This window comes from Aplidium turbinatum, chromosome 1, assembly GCF_918807975.1.
Source record: "Aplidium turbinatum chromosome 1, kaAplTurb1.1, whole genome shotgun sequence".
Lineage (NCBI taxonomy): Eukaryota > Metazoa > Chordata > Ascidiacea > Aplousobranchia > Polyclinidae > Aplidium > Aplidium turbinatum.
The window spans coordinates 39,041,118-39,062,001 of record NC_137472.1 but is presented as its reverse complement, the minus strand read 5'-3'; the positions used below and the strand labels follow the sequence as shown (position 1 = coordinate 39,062,001).

The following is a 20,884-nucleotide window of genomic DNA, read 5'->3' as shown; positions in this document are numbered from 1 at the left end:
ATTGGTAATTAACCCTTCTAATGTTGGCGGAACAACGGAGTTGCACGTCCCGGTATCTACCGTCCCTAGACGTGAAAGCACGTCTCGTGTTCACCAACATGTTGGTTATCAGCAGCGACGCACTATAGCTATAATTTGCTCTTCGTAAAGTAAAGCCTTTCCTCAAAGCAAAATTCGGTTCAACCGATTGCTCCACTTTGTTGATTATTTCCCTGCCACAAAGCCAAGAAGTTATTCTACTGCTGCTACTGGCAGTTAATGCGTTTTGTGGTGTGATATTGTTGCCAGTCTGATGGCAGAGACAAAGCTTCTACTTTTTTCTAGACCTTTGCTATGTTTGGCATGTATTTTTTGTTGTTGTTGTGATGGTCAGAAATAAACTGAACACTGCCGTCTACCTGTTTTAATCTTTTTTTCACTCGGCTGCCGAGATGCGAGTGAGACTCAGAATCTTTACAAAAGACAAACTAGGTTAACCACTTCCACCTTTCTTGCCCCTGAAATCTCCTTAAAATATCTTGGCAGCATATTATAGTCCTCACTGGAAAAAACATACACTCACGCCATCATACGCAAGCACAAAGTAGGGGAAGGTCGGGACCTGCGAGCCACTTTTTTCCTTTAGATGCATATCTTCTAGGTTTCTCAATATTTTTCTCTAAAAATTGGTTTTGCAATGCCTTGTATTGCTACCTACTCTACAGCAAAAGCACAAGTTATTATTTCAGCGAATGTTTAATTTACGCTCAAAAACAAACACGCGCCAAGCGGCTTATCGCTCCCCACATGTGGGGAGCGACAAGCCACAATTGCGATGCCAAAAAAGGTAGTATTTTAGCAAAGAAATCACTTCGCCATATCAAAAATACAATTCTAAAACATAGTTGTATTATTTATGTGTGAAATCAATCTTCAAGCCAGCTTCCAAGCTTTAAATTTTGAAATAAACGATGGAGAATTTTCAAATGATTCCTTGGGATGAGTTGTCAGAATTTTCATGTGAAATAGCATAATTAATAGTTGCAAACGAAACAAAAGTAAGAATTGTGATATATCCTAATGGAAAGGTGTGAAAACAAAAAAATGATGTCATATGACACTTTAACATCTACTATCACAGGCACTTGTCATGGCTTGTAGGTCCCAACACAAGGTGACTCAAGGCTCCCTACCTGATCGTTCAAAAATGAAACAACAGCTGAAAAAAAAATAACATTGCTATCTAAAAAACTTTCAGCTTAATCTCATCATAAATACATCACCTACCACTATAAAAAAGTTCATGAACATTTCTTGCATAACAAATGAGTTATTTTAAAACACATTCAGCCAAAAAAAATTACTTTTTTAACCCAAAACCTATAAATCCTCTTTGCACCTTCATTTTTAGTACAATTTTGACCAAAGGATTGTGGGAAAGTTATCCAAGCATAAAAAATATAATGACGTCAAAAAATGCAAAAAGAGCACTTTATATTAAAAAAAACGGGGGTGGATTATGGCTCCCACCATGATCATGGGTCCCGACCTTCCCCTAGATAGACTACTTACGGCACAAATTGTAGGCCACAAGTGTCAGACCAGGGGCAAGTTTAACTGATGGGGGCCCCGTGCAAAAAAGTTTTTCGTGCCGACGGCGCGAAAAGCTTTACAAGGAAACTTGAAAGTCACCCACACTGCTGCTAATGCCTTTACGCCAAGCTCAGTAGCCACCTTGTGACTAAAGATTAACCTTGAAAAAAAGGAGGCATTTTGCAGAAATTTCAAAGGCTAAGAGAAAATAATAACACAAAATCACATTTTTCCACGCCGGGGGCCCGGGGAAACTGCACCCCCTTAAATCCGGGTCTGTGTCAGACAAAACGCTTCAAAGACATGTGAAAGCCTATAAGAGTTTCTTTTGATGTCGATTCATGGGAAGGCTCAGCGCGAAACGATCAATATGATCCAATAACGCTGACGTGGAGTAGCCTACTTTTGAACCCAGGCTGGGGATAATTTTAGGGGCCTAGAAGCTTTTCGGGGCTCTAAAACTTTTGAAAAAACGCCAAATAATTTTTCTTAGCGCATTTGCATCAAGTTTATCATATAAAATTCACTGATAGGCTATCACAAACCCCAACTACCGAAGCATCTTACTTTTTGTCGTGTCGAAGTCCAAGTTTTGTGACGGTGATAGTATTGTGAGGTCACAACGCATTAGTAACAATATAATACAGTAATTTGAAATATGGAAACCTTGCATGTCTAATTTTTTATAACGTAAATTGAGTGTTTCAAAAAAAAGAAGGTGTAACTTTCTTTAGGCCACAAATGGATTGATCAATCAATGGAAGACTACAATGCTACGAAGCGAAAGCAAAAGGTAAAATGCATACAATAGCAAGCGACGGTGTCAGCATTGAAAGTTGCAACTGAGCTTAAATGTTTCAAAGACTGTTAGGTTTGGTCGCCGTGCTTCATTTACTTTCATCTACGCAATTTCTGAATCTACATCGTTTTAAACTTTTATGGATTTGCCACCTTTTCTTTTTGTTGGTTCTTTTCACGTAGTCTATTTGTTAACTTGATCATTTACTGTGGTATTCCGACAAAGAAAAATACATTGAACTAAATGCTACCGGTATCAAAAAACAAGGTGCCCAAAATGTAGATACTAAATAAAGTCTCATGTTCAACAACGTTTCGCAAACTATACTGTCTTAATCTTCGGTGTTACATACGGTACATTTCTGTATCGTAAAACGTATCGTATATAGCACTGAAGATTAAGACAGTATAGGCCTACTGTAGTTTTCGAAACGTTTGCTGAACATAAGTTTAGTATCTACATTTTGAGCTCTTTATTTTTTTTATTAAATTTTGCTACTAAGTGATCCAACCATTTTGCCTCTGAGCTTAAACGTTCTTTTTAAAAATATGTAAGGTAAGTGCGTTCAAACTTTGAGCTAAAATACAATAGGCTACGTGTTTCATTACCGCATCATTCGCTAGGTAAAAAAGAGGCAGACTTATAGCCTAATCTAAATGAACCTGCAAAAATCATGTATAGGCCTACTGTACTTTTGTTTTGAAAGTGGTGTTAAAGCTTGTTAAAGAAGTGATGCTTCCTGCAAATTATTACATCCACAAGGTTCTACTGAATAGAGAACTTTCATAGAAATAAGCTACGTTGCACATGCTCACATCCTGAGGTAGATTACGTCAGAGATGAACTACGCTGCTTGGTATTGCCATTTCTTCGCTACACGACCAAGCGTTTATCCAACACAAATAGTTTAAATTTGTTTTCAATAAGAATTATTATCTCCAGATTTTAAAGCATTTTATGCGTAGGCGTATCCCCCAATTATCGCAGACTAGTGGCATTTTGCTATCGTAGGGCTACCATATGTCCTCTTTTTAGAGGACTTGTCCTCCTTTTTCAAGAAAAATGAATAGTCCTCCGAGAACACTCAGAAATGCTCAAATGTCCTCTTTTTTTGGCATTTTGAGTTTTCTTGGATATATTTTCAACAGGAATTTATTGTGGGAAGTTTGAGCGATGGCTAGTATGTGCTTTCCAAAACAATTTTCTGCACCAATGTATATCCTAATTCAAAGATAATTCAAAAAGTTGGCGTAGCAGCTTATCTTGTTGATCCGTGGTCGTAAACAATCATATACGTCTATTGTAACATATCAAACACCATTGTTTCGCGATTATCGGAAATTTGTGACTTTGAATTAGGAATTTTATGAGGAAATTTGTGATGAAATAAAAAAGTTGAGAAATCAAAAAAATGAGTGGGTTACGTAGGCTAAATCACGAATAAATGCACTAAAAAATATGACCTAAAATCAGAAAAATGCAAAAAAGTTTATCGTATTTATAATTTACGGCCCTCTGCATACTGTAACAAAAAAAAAATTACTCAGATTTTATTAAATCGTTTCAACGCTTGTAGACGTTATGATTACCAACTTAAGAGTTTGGCTCGCTGGTCAAGTGAAGTAAATAGGAAAGAATGTCCAAAAGTGCACAATAAATAACATAGCTTAAGGTAGGCTACACTGCAAAAAGAAATCGTGGCATGGACACTTCCAGCTTATGCAGATCCAAATAGAACGCATTTTATGTACGATTCTTGTTTCAGCCTCAAAGGTGCATGGAAACAAACAGCCTTATTATTATTATTATTTAGTTGCATCAGACACAAAGTCCATAGAATTCATTTAACAATCATCACACATAAAATATCACACAAACACAACACCATGCAGGCTACGTCAAACAATATGCTGTTGTAGTGAATATAAAAAGTAGAATTGAAATAGTATCCAGACGACATAACATTGCGCAAAAGTGGATTAATAGGCCTAAATCTTTTGCAGCGTTCTACAAAATTAATGCATAGCATGTTTTTCTAATTAGAGCATCAAAAGTTAAAACGTCGGTTTGTACCTGATAGGCTACACTCTAGCACTATCGTATTTCGACAAATTGCGAATAATTCTGTATGAGTCGTTGTAAGCAACTCGTATGCGATTTAAAGTACAAGTTTTATAATTACACCATAGCTGAGAGCCATATATTGGTATACAAAGATTGGTATACAATGGTTGGTATACAATGGTTGGTATACAATGGTTGGTATACAATGGTTGGTATACAATGGTTGGTATACAATTGTTGGTATAATATGATTTTAGTTGTCTCAATCCGTTTTCAGAATCCTAACGATTAGCCTAAGTGGCATACAATTTCAGTCATATTTCGTGCCAAAAATTTTATAATTTCGTTAAAGCTGATCCTTTCGCACTGAAAAAGTAAAGGCGTTGCTACCTGGAGGTGATGCCTGATTTGTCACATTTGTAATTTTTTGCGATCGTTGCTGTCTGACTTAAATTTTCTAAAAATCAGATATTTTCATTTTTTGCTGACTCGTATTAATATGAAAGCCTTTTGTTGCCTTGAGGAAGCAGTCAAAAATGAGAAAAACTATATTCAAAAACGTTCAAGCAAACTGTTAGAAAGTCCTTGTTAGCAACTCCTGTTACCAGAAATCTTACAGGTTAAATTGTCTTCGTTTTTCTAACCCTTGTGATGTTGAAACTCATTGTGTCATTTGGTTGGGGAAGAGAGCAAAAGATGTCAAAATATGATTTTTTTTAATTTTACTCAGACAGTAACCAAAAGTTGGAAAAATCTGGAAACGTGTTGCAGAATGTAGGCTAACAAATCAGGCCGTATATGGGGGCTGCAAAAGATTTATAGGCCAAATTTGGCATATAAATTTATCTTCTTTTTTTTGTAACTTTTGCTTAAAATTATCCAAAAGATGTAAAAGATTGTCTAAACGTAAAATTTTACTTGTATTTTACTTAATGGTGAAACGTGTCCTCTTTTTGGGCTATGAAAATATGGTAGGCCTATGCTAGTGTTATCGTAGTTAGTAGCCTAGTATCATACTTATCCCAGTTATTGTAAGCTAGTGACATCTAATATCTTATCGCCATCTTACTCTTCAGATTTTGTAACCTGGTATATTTTGTTAATATTTTTTTAGTTTTGCATGGCTTGAGAGTTCTCAAAAAACAAAAGAAGGATGTATCATTTGTGCACGATACACACTTGTCGTTTTCAACGTCCTCTTTTTTGTAAGTGATTTTCTAGGCAAAAACGTGGTAGTCATGTTTTGCACAATAGCCTACCAGCAGTGCCGGTCTTAGGGTATTTCGGGCCCTGTGCGGAATATACTTTGCGGCCCCAATGACAATTGACAATGATCCAATTCAGTAGCGTAGCTAGGTATTTTGAAAGGGGAGGTTTTTTTTACGGCTGGCGGGCAAAGCTTGACGGTGTGTTCGCCAAAGGCCACACCCAGCGGCCGGGGGTCTGGGGGAGGCTCCCCAGAAAATTTTGACAAATTACTTTGAATTTGGTGCATTCTGAGAGCATATTCAACAAAAATTTGGGTATGAATATTATTGTAAAATGGTGCTGTCCGGTGGCATAGCAAAAGGATAAGATCATGTTTTCTTTGGCATTTTTCGGAAATAAAGCTGAGTTTCTATGTTTTCTTGTTGCTAATTCCTTGAATTTTTTTCCATTGGAAATGACAAAAATTACTGCATTTTCTAAGTAAATTGCGGGCCCCCTAATTTACGGGCCCTGTGCGATCTCACGGTTTGCACATCCCAAAGACCGGCACTGCCTACCAGTAGCCTACCCTGTTTAAGGTTATCTCTCTCTGTAGGTATCATGGCTGATACAGCCGTCGATGTACAATGATGTTCCAGTTTGATCGATCTCGTGCGTCTTGCCAAATTTTAGTAGGGTTCTTGGTATGTGGTTGAAAATTGTGCAAAAATGTAAATCTTTGAGCTCCTCTTGACCGTTTTCCTAGTATTTTTCCACTTAAAGATAAATCTTCAAGTTCGCCTTTCCTTACGATGTGACCCAAGAACTTCAGTTGCCGCATTTCTATAGATCTCATTATCTGCTGCTCCTGGCCCATCTGTTGGAGAACTGCTCTGTTGGTTCGAAAAGCTGTTCATGGAATTTTGAGAATTCTTCGGTAAAACCACATTTCTGCAGCTTCAAGCTTTTTTCGTGTTTTTGCTGTTAGCGTCCAGGTTTCACATCCGTACATCAAAATTGACCAAACAAAGCATTTTAACAAACGAATTTTTAAGGTTTTGGAGAGCTTTCGATCTTTAAAGATTTTTGCCATAGTGTTGAAACTTGATTTTGATAGTGCAATGCGTCGTCTAATTTCTTCTTCACATCGGGTGCTTGGATTCAGTATTGAGCCCAAATAATTGAATTTTTGAACCTGTTCAATTTTGTTATCATTGCAGTACACGCAAATTGGTTTAAGGTTATATGCATAGTTGAGGTTATAAACGATATTAAATAGCCTAATAGGCCAATATTCGAATGAATTTAGTAGCCTGAATTATTTTCTATTTTAATATGCCAAGCTTTGATAGAAACATAGGCTAGGCTACTTGGCAAGCAAACGGGTTTTTTTTACCCTCATCCAAAATGTCATCAACTCTTCAGATATCTTGCAATAAGTAGCACTTTTTTTTTTACAATAGCCTATAAGCTAAAAAGATATTGAGAAAAAAAATTAAAAATGAAGTGGCCTGTAGGCTTTGGCGCTATGCTATACAGACACGCTTTCACCGTAAAGATCTTGCATAAAATTCAGTAGCCTATGTTTCCTTCAAAATAGTAAAACGTTTATAGGCTACTTTTGCCGTATCTTACTGCAAAATATTAAGTTTTTCGCTCTAGTCGTGTAACTAACAAAAGTTGTTGTTTTTTCTCGCTAGTTTAGGCTGGAGGAACTTTACTTGTTTGCTTGGCAGCTTGGTTGCGTTGGAATCCCTGCAACGTGAACCTGCTTGCCATAGCAAGTTCTACATCTTCCCGAGAATATGTGGTTCTCTTAACTGTCCTTTCCATGGTATGTGGATCATCTGCAATCGTCTTATCAGTTGTGGGCTGCGGAGGAGCAGCAGCAAATAGCAAATACATTCTTGGCACGGTGAGCATTCAATGTTTTCGTAAATTATTTCATCAGATTTTCAGCAAAGTTTGGACAAGCTCTTTGTGATTTAAACGTCAGGATTGTGAAAAATAGCTTTGAAAAGTATACAAAATTTTTTTGAAAATAAAATACTTAACGCAAATGATATTTTTGTAGTCTACGTACAACTTAGAAAGAGTCCTAGCCTACAGGATTGATTTTCCACTGGAAATCTATAAAAAAAGTTTGAATTTGTACCATGCTAAATGATAAATTAGGCTACACTTTACAAAAATAATTTACTATTCTGTTGAAAATGTATTGAAAGTTTCGCAATTGCTGTGATAGATTAAGTCCATCCACAGAAAAAGGTTAAACACCACTGGTCTAGGCTAGATTAACTTTGAAATATAACTCCGATGCTTCAGCTTCTTATGTAAAGCATATCACCGTTTTCAATATGCATTTGCTTCAACAACGTGTCAATATCAAAAACAAGCAAACGGAAAACCATGCAACAATTCGAAAATTATGAAACAGCAACCCGGTGCAGTTCATTAGCTTTCAAAAAGCACATGATGTTACGAACAATCGTTCTTCAAATCAAACGTCACATAACTTACGTCATGGAATATTTTAAAAAATGTGCAGAGATTGCAATATATTTTGTAAGACCTGTAAAACATTGCACCTGTAACATAACATTGCACAAACCGTTTCAACACCTGTGAAATTGCATAACAATGCATATGGACTATTACGTCACAGAAGCTGGTTACGTGCGTTTGAAATATCTCAAGTCAGTTTCGTCATTTAAAATTGTCGTTTAGAAAAGTTGGTCGAATATTTAACTGTTTGCTTGGTGCTTACCAACTAGATGAAATTTCCGTCTTTATCTCAGTAATTTGTATTTTGGTGACAAGTTTTCTACTGCGTAGTGCATACGCGTTGCACTAATTTTCGACAGCCGTTGGCTATTTTTTGCTGAAATACAATTCTTGAAAAAGACGTTTCAGAAGAGTGTTCTTTTTCGGGGTCATCGCATAGATAGAGCCATAGACAGACGAACGGATCCGGAAATTTTATGTTACAACTTTCCCACGAAGATATTATGGTTTACCGCTGTGACCACATGATTAAAACCCTCTTTTACCTTAAAACATTCATCTTCATTGGTTATGTATGGAAAAAAGATGGTTAATTGTACGATTGCTGGTTAGCATCTAGCCAACTTAATTCATAACAACCTTGGTTGAGTGACTGATGCTTTTCAAGGTCCGGTTGCCAAGCAAAGATGATGTCAATGAATTGAGATAAAACTGTTTGCATGTTCACTTCAATTTTTTTTAACTTTTACAGTAGGCCTATAGCCGCCTAGGCTATAAAAATAGCCCTAAACCTCCTTATTGTCGTTATGGAATACTGATTTACGCTACCGTAATTTGCTTTAAGGATATTAATATTTAAGTTAAATTGCATTAAAAAACTGTTCTTTAGTTGATAAAAATTATTTTCAGTTTTACATGTTTTTGGTCGTGCTTTTTCTCCTGTTTCTTGCCGTCGGAGGTCTCAGCTTCTGGTTGCAAGTGCGGGTACGTTATGATAACTTAACCGATAGTTGGCATTGCAGTTTCGCTTTAAAATTGCATTTATTAGACCTACATAACCTATAATAAAAGGGAGCGGTGTAGCCTATCCACAAAAATCTGTCGAATTATCCCATAAAGCAAGAAAAAGATCCACAAAGGATACAAACTGATTTAATAACAATTATTCAACAACAAAAAAACAAAAAGATTAGAAACTTCTTGAGCACAATCATTCAGTTCCACACAAAGTGACAATTAGCCTACATGACTTTGAAACTCTTTTTCATGAGTAGAAGGAAATGCTCAATAGGCCTACTAGGCCTAAGTAGGGCAAGTAAAGTCAATAATCAGATTTTTATTTTAGTAAATTATTGTGGGATAGTTTTAAGTATGAGTTCTGGACGCAAGAAGTAAGTTTCACAATCTTAATTTGATGGGTCAATAAAAAGTCAATTTTTTATTATTAAGTCAATTTTAAGTCAAAAAAGTCGATTTTTTGAAATTGACAAGTCCAGTTCATATGTCTTCTTATAAATGTTGAGAAAAACTGATACTTTTACAACTTCTTATTTCCACGTCTGCTTCTGCAGGAAAAAAATTTTTGATTCTTTACAAACTTTCTTTACAAAGATTTAATTCCTGATGAGGACACACGTACGTGTCGAAAACGTTTGAGTTTATTTTATTTAATTATGTTATATTTTGTGTGAAATAAAGTATGCTAAACCCGCTAAAGTTATTATGTTTTATTTCTCTATGGTTCAACAAAGCAAACTCTCTACCAAAGCTTTAAAAAAAAAGAGATAAACGAATGCAAGGGATGGTATTATTTTTTAAAGTACGGTAACTATTACAAACTTCTGGCCAAGGACAGAAACGTGAATGCCGAAAATGTAAAACATCGCATTGTGTTACATTTGAACTCTTGTTCTTAGTGAACTTGGTGAAGTTAGTTGCCTGTTCATAGCCTGTAGCAGCGGTTCTCAATCGGGGATCAGCGGAACCCAAAGGGTTCGCAAAGCGTTTTTACGGGTTCAGTGAAATTTTCCGAATTTACGTCGCGATTGATAAATTGCAACATTTTTTAATTGGTTGAACTTTGTTTATGTAGGCTACTGTATTATAATAATTCTCAAACTGAGCGTCGTGACGCCCTGGTGCGTTGCTTGAAATTTCAAAAGGTTTCGCACAAAGGTTCGGTTTTCAAACTATAAAAATTCATAGCTTTGTCATACCACATGACTAGGGAACTGTGTTACGAAAGCTAGTGCAAACCGCTACTGCCACAGCCAACTCGCAGCATCAGGCTAAAACAGGTTAATTAATATCTACATTGTGAAATAAACAGCAATCATGCTGCTAAAAGCAAAACTCAATCTATTAAAAAAAAGCATAATGTAGCCTACTCAGTTGCGCCTCTATACGGCTGTATCGACACTGTCTGCTTTGTAAAGCGCTGAGGAACAACGCATTCTGCGATGGATACAGCGCTATATAAAAACAAGCATTATTATTATATCATCGTTTTCAGCCTATGGTAGCCCACTGCTGAGCGAAAGCATTCCCCTTTTCTTGCCAATCCAGCCGATCGTTTGTTTTTGTATACCAGCTCGTTGTTCCACATTCTTCGTCAATTTCATCTTTCAATCTCAGTTTTGGCTTTCTTCGTTTGCGTTTGTTTTCCCAGGATGTCCAAATTGTTAATTTGTTAGTCGATATCTTCTACTGATATCTTGTTATATGATTTGCCCATGACTCTACCCATGACTCTACCCATGACTCTACCCATGACCATTTAATTTTCTTTTTTTCAAAAAAAATAGTTAAAAGACTTATATATTTTTGTACGGCTATGGATGTTTAACTTGATTCTTTTGAGGCAGCAAATTGTTATTAGCCTAATCAATGCCTAATTCACAAATGCAAACGATAGTCAACATCATACTGACTGTGATTACAACAAAATATTGATTACAAATGAAAAAAGGGAGAAATTCTTTGTAAAGGCTGCAAACGTTTTACTAATTTTCGAAAAAATTCTTTGAGAAACATAATTAAAAGTTGGGATATAAATTCGGCCTACTGATTTTTGATCCTGTGTGCCAACATATATATGGTTCACAACATAATTTTGTCAACGTCATCAATCGTCATAAATGTGACGCGAGTTTAAATTTTTCTGAGGGCGTCGTTTCAAAACTTATGAAACATTTGTTTCTGTCTGGAGACGCGAAATGCTAAAATTTTAAATGTAATTTTTTAGGAGTCCGCCAAAACAAAAATGTTGAAAACCACCGGCCTATAGCTTTCAGTTCAGACGAGCTATGAATATAATAATTATGTTCTGTTGAGAATTTTACTGTTTTTTTTTCGTTGATTTAAATTTCTTTTTTTGTTGATGCAATCTTCTTTCAAATAGAAAACACAGGCAACAATGGTTCATTCAGTCAAATTTTCGTTAAAGCAATAAAGTCAATTTTTTTAAGTCAATTTCTTATGTCAATAAGAACTTTGCCCGACTAATAAGACATTACTAACTTCAGGCAGAGGTTAATTGTTTCCATCTCAGAGATTTCCTCAGGACAATAAAAAACAATGGATTTGAATTGCTTTAGTTTTTCATTTTTCAGATTGATTTGACTTTAATTTTTCGTTCTTCAGATTGGATAGTTGTTTTGTGACGTAAGTGATCAAAATGCACATAATTGACAGCGTTACATCATTTTTTCTGTTATCATTAGGGCCATTTTTATTTTGACCTAAAACAAAAAATTTTTAACTTTATTTTTATCAAATTTTTACTTTATTTCATCATCATCATCAGTCGTTATTTAGACCTAACGAAATTGCTTATTTGTAGAGGGCACAGTTCTTCCTTGAATTGATGCTAGCTACCCAAACATAATCTTTTGTCGATTTCAGACCCAAACGTAATATTTTGTCGAAAAGTCAAGGTGTTTTATGGATTATAAAAAGTGTGTCGTGTTTTTTGGCGATGGGAAAATCTCGACAAATCTGTCTAACTTTTACTGAAGACGATTTAGCTTGCATAGGCATTTTTGTTTTCAATCAATCAATCATTTCAATCATTTTATTTTTCGTCATTAACGCGTCCGGGACAAAAAAGATACAACTACAAAAATCGATATAAACCTACCAGCACGTTAACGAACGGGAAAAGGTGGAAAAACCTTGAAAGGTTTAAAACGTGCCTGAATGAAAAATTATGTAGGCTAGTAGGCTATATATCAGTAGTTAGCACGGCCACAAAACCCAAAAAATAAATAGCAAAAAATAACAAAAACAGAGAGAAGCACACAATCATGTAATAATGAATGACAGCCTAATGAAAAGTGTTGTGAATTGAATTTGCCTGTTCCAATGTTGATGTGGATGAGCAGTCATAATAATAATAATAGGATGGAGAAAAAAAACGGACATACAGAATGTCAGTAAGCTATTTCTAAAATCCAAACTGTTGATCTTCGAAAAAACCACGTTTGTGAAGAGGGAGTGTTTTATAAAAATTATTTAAATGAATTATGTAAGAATGGACAATTTGCGATATAAGTTACTGCTGATCCAACTGGGCATTGTGACATATTTCCTGCTTTTATGGGTTAATATAGTTTAATTGAGTCACAGTTCCTGATTTACTATGCTTCCACGAGGATTTTGACAGAAATTACTCTCAAGAAACACAAAAAGTTTATCAAAAGCCATAATTTGACAAATTTTGACTTTATTGAAAATTTTGACTTTATTTTGACCTATAGCCTAAACTTCTTAGAAACAGTTCCCTAGGTGCTGAAAACAACTTTATTCTTTGATTCGTGGATAGACAAGGTCCTTAAAATTTTTTGACTTTGTGGACTTTTGCGGGCCCTATAGTTATCATTAATGTAGGGTAGGCCTATAGACACCAGACAGCTAGGTATATACTATTACAAAGAAAGAACAGTAGGCTACGTTGGTAAAACGTTTAACTTTAGTGATAATTGTTTTGTTCTTTTTCAGATTGACAATGATGTGATATGGCAACTTGAACATACTTTTGTTATTAACTATAAAGGAGACAAAGGCATCAACATCGAATCTGTTGCGTGGAAGCATCTACAGGCGGATGTTGGTTGTGAATAAGCTTTTCACCTTGACGGTTTATTTAACCAAATCTCCCCTCCCATAGACTTTTGTTTATTGCAGACATGTGTCTGTCTGTTGTGATTGTGAAAAAAAAACTATCAATGGATATCTTGAATTTTTATCCCGGGAGCTTCACGTATGGTTTCAATATGAGACAGCCTTGAACTACTCACGCAAGTCCAATCATTAAGCTCAGTAGACTAATTTTGATTGTCCTTGAAGTGCAGCCTGTATTTCCAGTTAAACTAAGTTTTGCATGCTCTTTTATTCCTTAGGTTTCATTCATTTGTATAAATGTAGGCTAATCAAAAATGACATCAGGTTAACAATTAGCAGACTGATAGAGTTGAATATGCCAAATTATGAAAGTGCGTTGCAGCTTAAGTGTTGCGGTGTGTCGGAAGTTAGCGGATTCACTGATTATGCAACGTTGGATGTTGGCATCAAAAAGGAAGGAATTCCCTTAACAGGAGCAGCATTTTGGAGATCAAACACAAATGAAACAGCAAGTAAAAAAAATTCACAACTTCTAACAACCTGTTTCGGATTTTTGTGGAATTAGAATATTGAAGATCAAATTATAACTTAAAGTTTTACAGTATAAAAAAAGAAAAAAAACTGGAATGCAGATCTTTAGCTATGGGTTAGGAAGCTACAAATGACACTTTTTTCAAGCATACTAATGCACAGTGCCGTACACAAGTTGTTCCTATTCTTCTACAAATGCGTTTTCAAAATACTTAGGCCTACGGGTGGTTTATCTCTCTCGTTTTCCCTGTCCACTGTTGTAATTTGTAAATGTCATACGGCTTCAAAATATTAACCAAAACAAGTTTTTGGCTTTCATTAACTTGTATTAGACCTTTATAGGAAGTATTTTTTTAGATCAACTTTGGCCAATGAGTTGCTGCATCAAAGGCTTGAATGAAGATTATATAGATCTTTCAGTGTGCCAACAAGCCAAAAATATTTCAACATCGAAAGCTCGTTACCAGGAGGTAGGCCTAAACGAATTCTGATTAACTAAATGAGTTATAACAGCGATTCCCAACTGGAGAGGAATTCCCAGTGATGAGTTTTCCAGCTTCATACCGTCATACGTAGGCGTTCATGCCTTAATATCCCATTAGGCCTATGACTATTTACGCAGGCTATAGAATATAGGGTATTACAAGAAATTTGTTTCTCAGTACGTAGCCTAATAAATGAGGTATAAGTCAATTTCAAGTAAAAATGCTAAAACAAATCTAATAGGCCTATAAATAGCCATCAAAATCATTGAAAAAATCTCAAGTGTAAAATCAATCTTTGCAACGCATAGAACACATAAAATTAAATTTTATAAATCCGACATGTTTTTTAAACAACATTGTTGCCCCATTTCAATATGCGCCAAGGCTCACTACCCAGACAACAAATCAATCATTTCTTACATTCATTCAACGTTTAAAAACGTTGAATGAATGTAAAGACGACTGATTTGCTGTCTGGATAGTTAATTACGGTTGCCTTAAAAACTCACAACCCCAAAGTTAAAAGCATCCATTAAGAACCCTTAACGTATGAACCGCACAGTCGCACACCCACTTTTGTTATCTTCAGAGAAAAATCAAAAATTCATTATTTTTTCATTCTGCTGTGTGAAAACGAATCAGGCTAAACCAAAATTATATAATTGCTATAACTTGTAAGATAGAACACTAACAATTACATCGATTTAAACAAAACGGACAAACGCAAACACTTTTGAAAACTATTTTCTTGTAGGGTTGTGGAAATGCCACAAAGAAGCTGCTGAAAGTGAACATACTTCTTATCACTGGACTAACAGTGGGGTTGATTGTCATAGAGGTAATGAAGTCATGAAGTAATTTTTTGTTTTGTACCGTTTGGCTCCCTCTATTCGAAAAACTAGTTAGTCAAACATAAACTGTGCAGGTTGTGGAAAAATGGCCATATGCTAATTAAGCTCGCCACGCGTTTTAAAAAAATTGTATTTTGTCATGGCATTGTTGTAAAAAACATGGATATCTAAAGAAGAGGATACGAAGGCTCGCAGCGATTGCCTTATTCTCACACCAGAAGGGCAGTAGTTGGTGCATGCGTTAAACATGCGTTTTTTTTTAAATGGCAGAAAGTTTTGTAATGCAATTGGTAGGAGAAATGTGGGACCAATGAGCAGGTTGGGACCAATGACCATAGGCTTGATTTCGCCATCCTGTAGGCGTTTTGTTCTTTTATTTGTTGTTTTGGTGTCGAGATTTCTTCTTTGTCAAGCACATGTGCTTTGGTCAACTCAGACTTGCTAGTTTGATTTCAAGAGGCAGAAGTTGTTTTTAGAGGAAAAAAGTAAGTTTTTTCGGGCTCATTCATTTTTTGTTTTCGAATAGGAAGAGAACATTTTTAAACACTTTTTTTAGTTTAGGGTATGCACCATGGATTGGGTGATAGAACTGCATTGGTTTCCGGTAAAAATTCACACCAGTTTTTTAACCATTGCATGAACGGCAAGATGGAGCAAATATGGGATCTTTGACCCATGCTTGTCATCAGGTGGGTCACAGGCCCCCCAATGTTATTTTATTTGTGTTTAGCTTCAATATGCCTACTTTTAAGCTGTGCAAAAATAAAGATTCCTTGTTTACACAAGAAGAGTTGAACAATCCTTTAAAGGAAGTATCAGAACATAATGTCAGTTTGAGAAAGACTGCTAAAGAAAACAATATTGATAGAAACACTTTGTGCCGTTAGTCAGAAAAGTGTTACGTCATGACACGACGACTTCGCCAAAGCAGAGTGATGAAGCTGGTTGCTATGCGCTTGTGAGAGTGTATTCCAGTGAAGGAAGATGTAAGAGCAATAGCGTAGCTAGGGAATGTGCCGCCCGGGGTGGATTCAGATTTTACTGCCCCATCAAGAAAAAGCATGTGAAAATAAAATGCGTTTTTTTTATCAGATTATAATCAAAATCAAACATCGCAGTCTGAAAGTGCCGCCCCTCCCACCCCCCTAGCTACGCCACTGTAGTAAGAGGTTTGCTGGCCTGTTGCTGAATGGTCCTGATGAGGATGGAAATTTTGAGATTTCTTTTTTGAAGAGGAGCGTCAAAATTAAAAATGCTTTTGTGTTTCCTGATATTGAGGAACTTGCGTCTGTGAAGCGATCAGAAATTGTGTGCATTCTTGACAAACTTACACAGGTAGCAGCTACCAAAAGGTTTTATGGAGTTATGCGGTTTAAAAAAGATTTATCTCGCCATGACATTTAATGATGCATTGTGACTTCGTTTTGACAATGCATAAATGAACACTTTTCTGATGCTAGACTTGAAATTTCACTTTTCGTATTGTTTTGATTGTATTTTTTGTGCAAAATCAAAACATAAAACCTGAAAGTATTGTGTAGTTTTCGACTCGATTGTAAGGGTGGGTCAAAGGTCCCACGAGAGTGGGTCATCGGACCAATGACCTACTTTTTCATTTTTTTATACAGTAATTTTAATTTTGGAGGATAAAATTTCGAGATATTCATTTGTTTTTTGGCCTGTAGGTAGATGGGTTTGCTGACAACTTTTTTGCAGATTTTGGTAATTCTGAGAACCAACCTTTGAACAATTGTGGCCAAAGTGTGCAAAAAGGGTCATTTGGTCCCACATCTCCCCTACAGTCAGCTACAGAAGACAGATAGCAAATGTGATGTAAAGCATATTTAAAGAATACTTGTTCAGAAACACAATTGAAAGTTCGCCAGTAGCCTAGGCTGTTTTTCTTTACAAAGCCTTTGCAGTCGGCTAGGAGTAAAGCAAGTATTTACGGGTACGGTAGTTGAGATAACAAGTAACTACCCAGACAGCAAAATCCGTCACTTTGCTGTCTGGGTATAAGGATCCAATGAATATCCAGGCCTGATGCTAATAGAATGCAGGTTATCATAACAAGTTTTATTAAATCACTATCGGTGCCAATTGTTATTTTACGATGAACAGAGATTATTTATGATATAAGACAGTGGTTCCCAACCGGGGGGGAATTCCCCACTAGGGGGGAATTTTGCAATTTTCAGGGGGGAATTTGGTTTTAGAATTGTAAACCTTTTTAAGCCTAGTAAGTTGGCCTAGACTGGAGTGTTGAAGAGGAGATTATTTTTAGATTAACTCCCGATTATTTAAGCAACTGTGCACTGACATAGATGCAAATCATTACGTATAGGCCTAGGCCTATACTTCTTTTTCATGCAAATACTTGATGGCTTTCAAGAGGAAACGTAACCAAGCGAGTGTTTGAGCTCAGAGACGAGCTTAAATTATTGTTTGACCTTCACATAAAATTGGAATTTGTTTCATTGCTGAATGATGACAGATGGATTAGATTCCTTGCTTATTGGTTGATATGTTTGGTCTATTGAATAAACTAAATCTGAAAATGCAAGGGAAAAACACCAACACGGTAGCCTACATATTTAATCGCTAACTCCGTTTAAAGCAGATTGCACATCAACATGGGTTATCTGTATCCATGAGCCATTGACATATTGATACCATGTGAATTTACAAGCTGTATGCTGCTCAAGGCAGGTTGGAAGAAAGTGATGGATTTACGTCACTGTCATTAGGAGATTGTCTTAAAGTAGGCTACTAGAAGGCTCTGCTGTCCTGGTCGCCGGGGGACTATATGTTTTGTCTGGCCTCTATCTTTTGACCAGCCAAGTTGGAATGAACAATTGAACATGTTTAACGGCAACGAACAAGTTTTTCTAGAGTTGAAAAAAGAAATGATTTTGCAACATCTCACAGCATTAGAACTGAAATTCATTCGATATTTTCATGAAATGTATGGCGATGAGCTTGATTTAATACGAAACTTATTCACATTGTTGACGGAAAAAGTTCCCAATAAATTGCAGGATGAATTTTTAGAACTCAAAACGGATTCTTGCGCAAGAGACTTAGGTATTCAGAGAAAAATCAATCACTGGATTTTGGCCATTATTGTGTAATTCCTATACCAAAGTGACAGAGAAAGCTATTCGAAGTATTCTTTCGTTTGCTTCCACTTATCTATGCGAATCAGGTTTTTCAACTCTTGCAAATGAAAACAAAACAGAGAAACAGATTAGACGTGGAGAATGATATTCGTTGTGCTTTTTCCAATACTCTTCCACCACTTTCATAAGTTGTCGAAACAAAAAAGTCCCAAGCTTCACACAGACTGTTAAATGCATTGACTCTTATATTTTGAATGTATTCTTTGAATAAAATACTTTTCAGCAACGTTCTTCATTAATTAAATAATTTTAGTATGAAAAGGAATATTACAGGCTAAAAAGCTTATCACTTGTGAAAATTTGGTTTATCTTCCAAGACTTAGATTAAAATATTAATGCAAACGAGTTTTAAAAAAAATTAAATTTATAGGGGAGGGGAATTTGGATTTGAATATCGACTAAAAGGGTCCACCGGATAAAAAAGGTTGAGAACCACTGATATAAGAGAAGCCCTTCTATTGTCAGCCATCATAAAAGCCTTTGTATCCCCTTCTTTAGATATCCTTGGTAAAAAAAAGACATGGAATAGTAGCACCACATGCGTTGATATAAGTGAATTTGTTATTAGCTTTGCTTTTTCTTAGGCAGTAACCAATAATATAGCACGTGCCTATAACTGCATTTATTCTAACGTTTTGTCAAATCAGACTCTATTGATTCTTCAAAAAGCTAGATCGTGTAATCACTACCTGACTAGCAATAGCATGGCAGAACACAGGATCATGTTGTTGTAAATCAACTAAACAAGCAAAATGAAAGTTAACTTTGAAACATAGGCTACTCATCGCGTGCAAATTTTTGAACATGTTGTTGAACTAAATGCCTGGTGAAAAGCCTCATTCAATTTTTAGAAATCCATTTGGTTTGGTTTTGAATCTTTATCCTCGGACTAACAAAGCCTCTGATAGGTTATTCATGGCAGTTTAGCACCTCCTTGTGAAGGTTTTGAACAACTGACCTAAGGCTGGTGACCAAGATCGGTAGAGTGAAGTCTCCGATTGTTCAGAGTGAAGTCTCCGATTGTTCAGAGTGAAGTCCTGAAATGCGTTGCCCACAGCACATCAAGCGCACAACCCGAAAGCCGAACCAGCGTTGCTTGATTTAAATCGGTCAATTAATAACATGCAGGAAGCATGTTAACATGCAGTTTAACTGATCATGAGCTTGTGATTGGATACGTTTTATTGTTATTCAACCATTTTAGATGATTCATTTCTACATTTTGCGTCAATTGGAAGCGGTGATGTTGAGAGTGGATCAAGATTCCGTGGTAACTCAACTTTCCTTCGAACAACTGAATCAGACTGAAAGCATTCCTCAAAACTTTGAAACGAATCTATGGGTCAAGCAATAGAAGTGTGATGAAAATTAAATGACCACAAATCAATATTTCCCAATCACACTAAAAAGACCGCTCTCACCAAGCATGACTGATATCTATTGTATTTGTTTACTAAGTTATCAAAATACTATTGAGAGCTGATAAAAATATTATATCTACAACCGAAAAAATCTTTAAAAAATTTTCTTTCCGTACAAATCTTTTAAAAATGCACTGACACAGTCCGATTAGTGATCAGTCTGTCTGTACAGAAAAAGAGTTTGAAACATGTACCATGTTTTTAACTAACAAATTTAAATTATGAGAACATTTAGCCGAAATCTATGAGAACTGCAATTTGCAAATGCACTTCAACTGTGAAAATTCAAAACCCAAATTCTGCTCTCACGGAATTTAAGTCACGCTTCCTGTCAACAAATGCCACTCTCACGGAATTTAGCTCACCACATCCGTATTTCTGAAGCGACATAACTGTGTAACCGTTTCGCTTTCATAACTCCCACCATACTACTGATAAAAGGCACTATATCAGTGGTTTTCAACCTGTGGTACGCGGGAGCTTTCCAAGTGGTACTTTGCTTTGCCACATTTTTGTTGAAAATGCTCTCAGAAGGCGCCAAATGCAAAGTAATTTTTCAAAATTTTCTGGAGGAGGTCCCCCAGACCCCCTGCCGCTGAGTGTCGCCTTCGGCGAACACGCCGACGGGCTTCACTTGCCGGCCCTCAAAACTCCCCCTTTCAAAATTTCTGGCTACGCCACTGGGTGGTACACAGCGCTAATAAAAGTTGCTAGGTGGTACGCAATCAGTAAAAGGTTGAGAACCACTGCACTACCTATTATGAAATAAGCGGGGAATTGAAAAATACTCAGACAGAGGAGACTTTCAAGAGAATAGACCGAACGACTCTAGAACAAGAAAGCAAAATTCACGATGGGAGAATGTCGCTTTTCAGACACTCGTCGCAATAAACTAAATTGGTTAGAGTTAGACAGGATAATTATTTCTCAATATCCCGAAAAAGATATTGTAACTTTGATTAACAAAAAATACGTTTAAGTTGTTTAATTTTTGTAGGCAATCATACCCCTAGATATAAACCCTAAATTGTCCTTTTTGTAGCTAGAGACTCAGAGTCTCTCAATAAGAAAAAGGCATACACCAAAAGACAGATCAATATCAAAAAGCCTACACTGGGGGCTCGTCCGAGATCTTGTAAAAAAAACTCTCAATAAGCTAAAGACAGCT

The 20,884-nt window shown here is 36.2% G+C and overlaps 1 protein-coding gene across 5 annotated transcripts; it reads left to right on the top strand.

The window, feature by feature from the left end:
• The first annotated feature begins 2,245 nt into the window (after positions 1-2,245).
• Positions 2,246-19,824, top strand: LOC145779597 (CD81 protein-like). 5 transcript variants are annotated; one of them, XM_082591229.1, is made up of 9 exons: positions 2,246-2,365; positions 5,550-5,640; positions 7,329-7,538; positions 9,038-9,112; positions 13,127-13,234; positions 13,632-13,761; positions 14,138-14,250; positions 15,020-15,103; positions 19,500-19,823. In XM_082591229.1, exons 1-9 carry the CDS (start codon positions 2,343-2,345, stop codon positions 19,647-19,649), a joined length of 984 nt encoding a protein of 327 aa, XP_082447355.1. In that variant the 5' UTR covers positions 2,246-2,342; the 3' UTR covers positions 19,650-19,823. The 5 variants fall into 5 exon arrangements, with proteins under 5 accessions (XP_082447355.1, XP_082447372.1, XP_082447364.1 ...); XM_082591261.1 differs by lacking the exon at positions 2,246-2,365 and adding an exon at positions 6,407-6,560 and having other exon boundaries at positions 5,576-5,640; positions 7,324-7,538; XM_082591246.1 differs by lacking the exon at positions 15,020-15,103 and having other exon boundaries at positions 19,500-19,824.
• Positions 19,825-20,884: the final 1,060 nt, after the last annotated feature.

Excerpts from the sequence above, each read along its gene's own strand:
- LOC145779597 (XM_082591229.1), top strand. The coding sequence starts at position 2,343 with ATGCTACGAAGCGAAAGCAAAAG. Across the intron at positions 13,235-13,631 it reads GGAAGCATCTACAGGCGGAT|CTTAAGTGTTGCGGTGTGTC; the intron begins GTTGGTTGTGAA and ends AGTGCGTTGCAG. Across the intron at positions 13,762-14,137 it reads AAACACAAATGAAACAGCAA|ATCAACTTTGGCCAATGAGT; the intron begins GTAAAAAAAATT and ends GTATTTTTTTAG.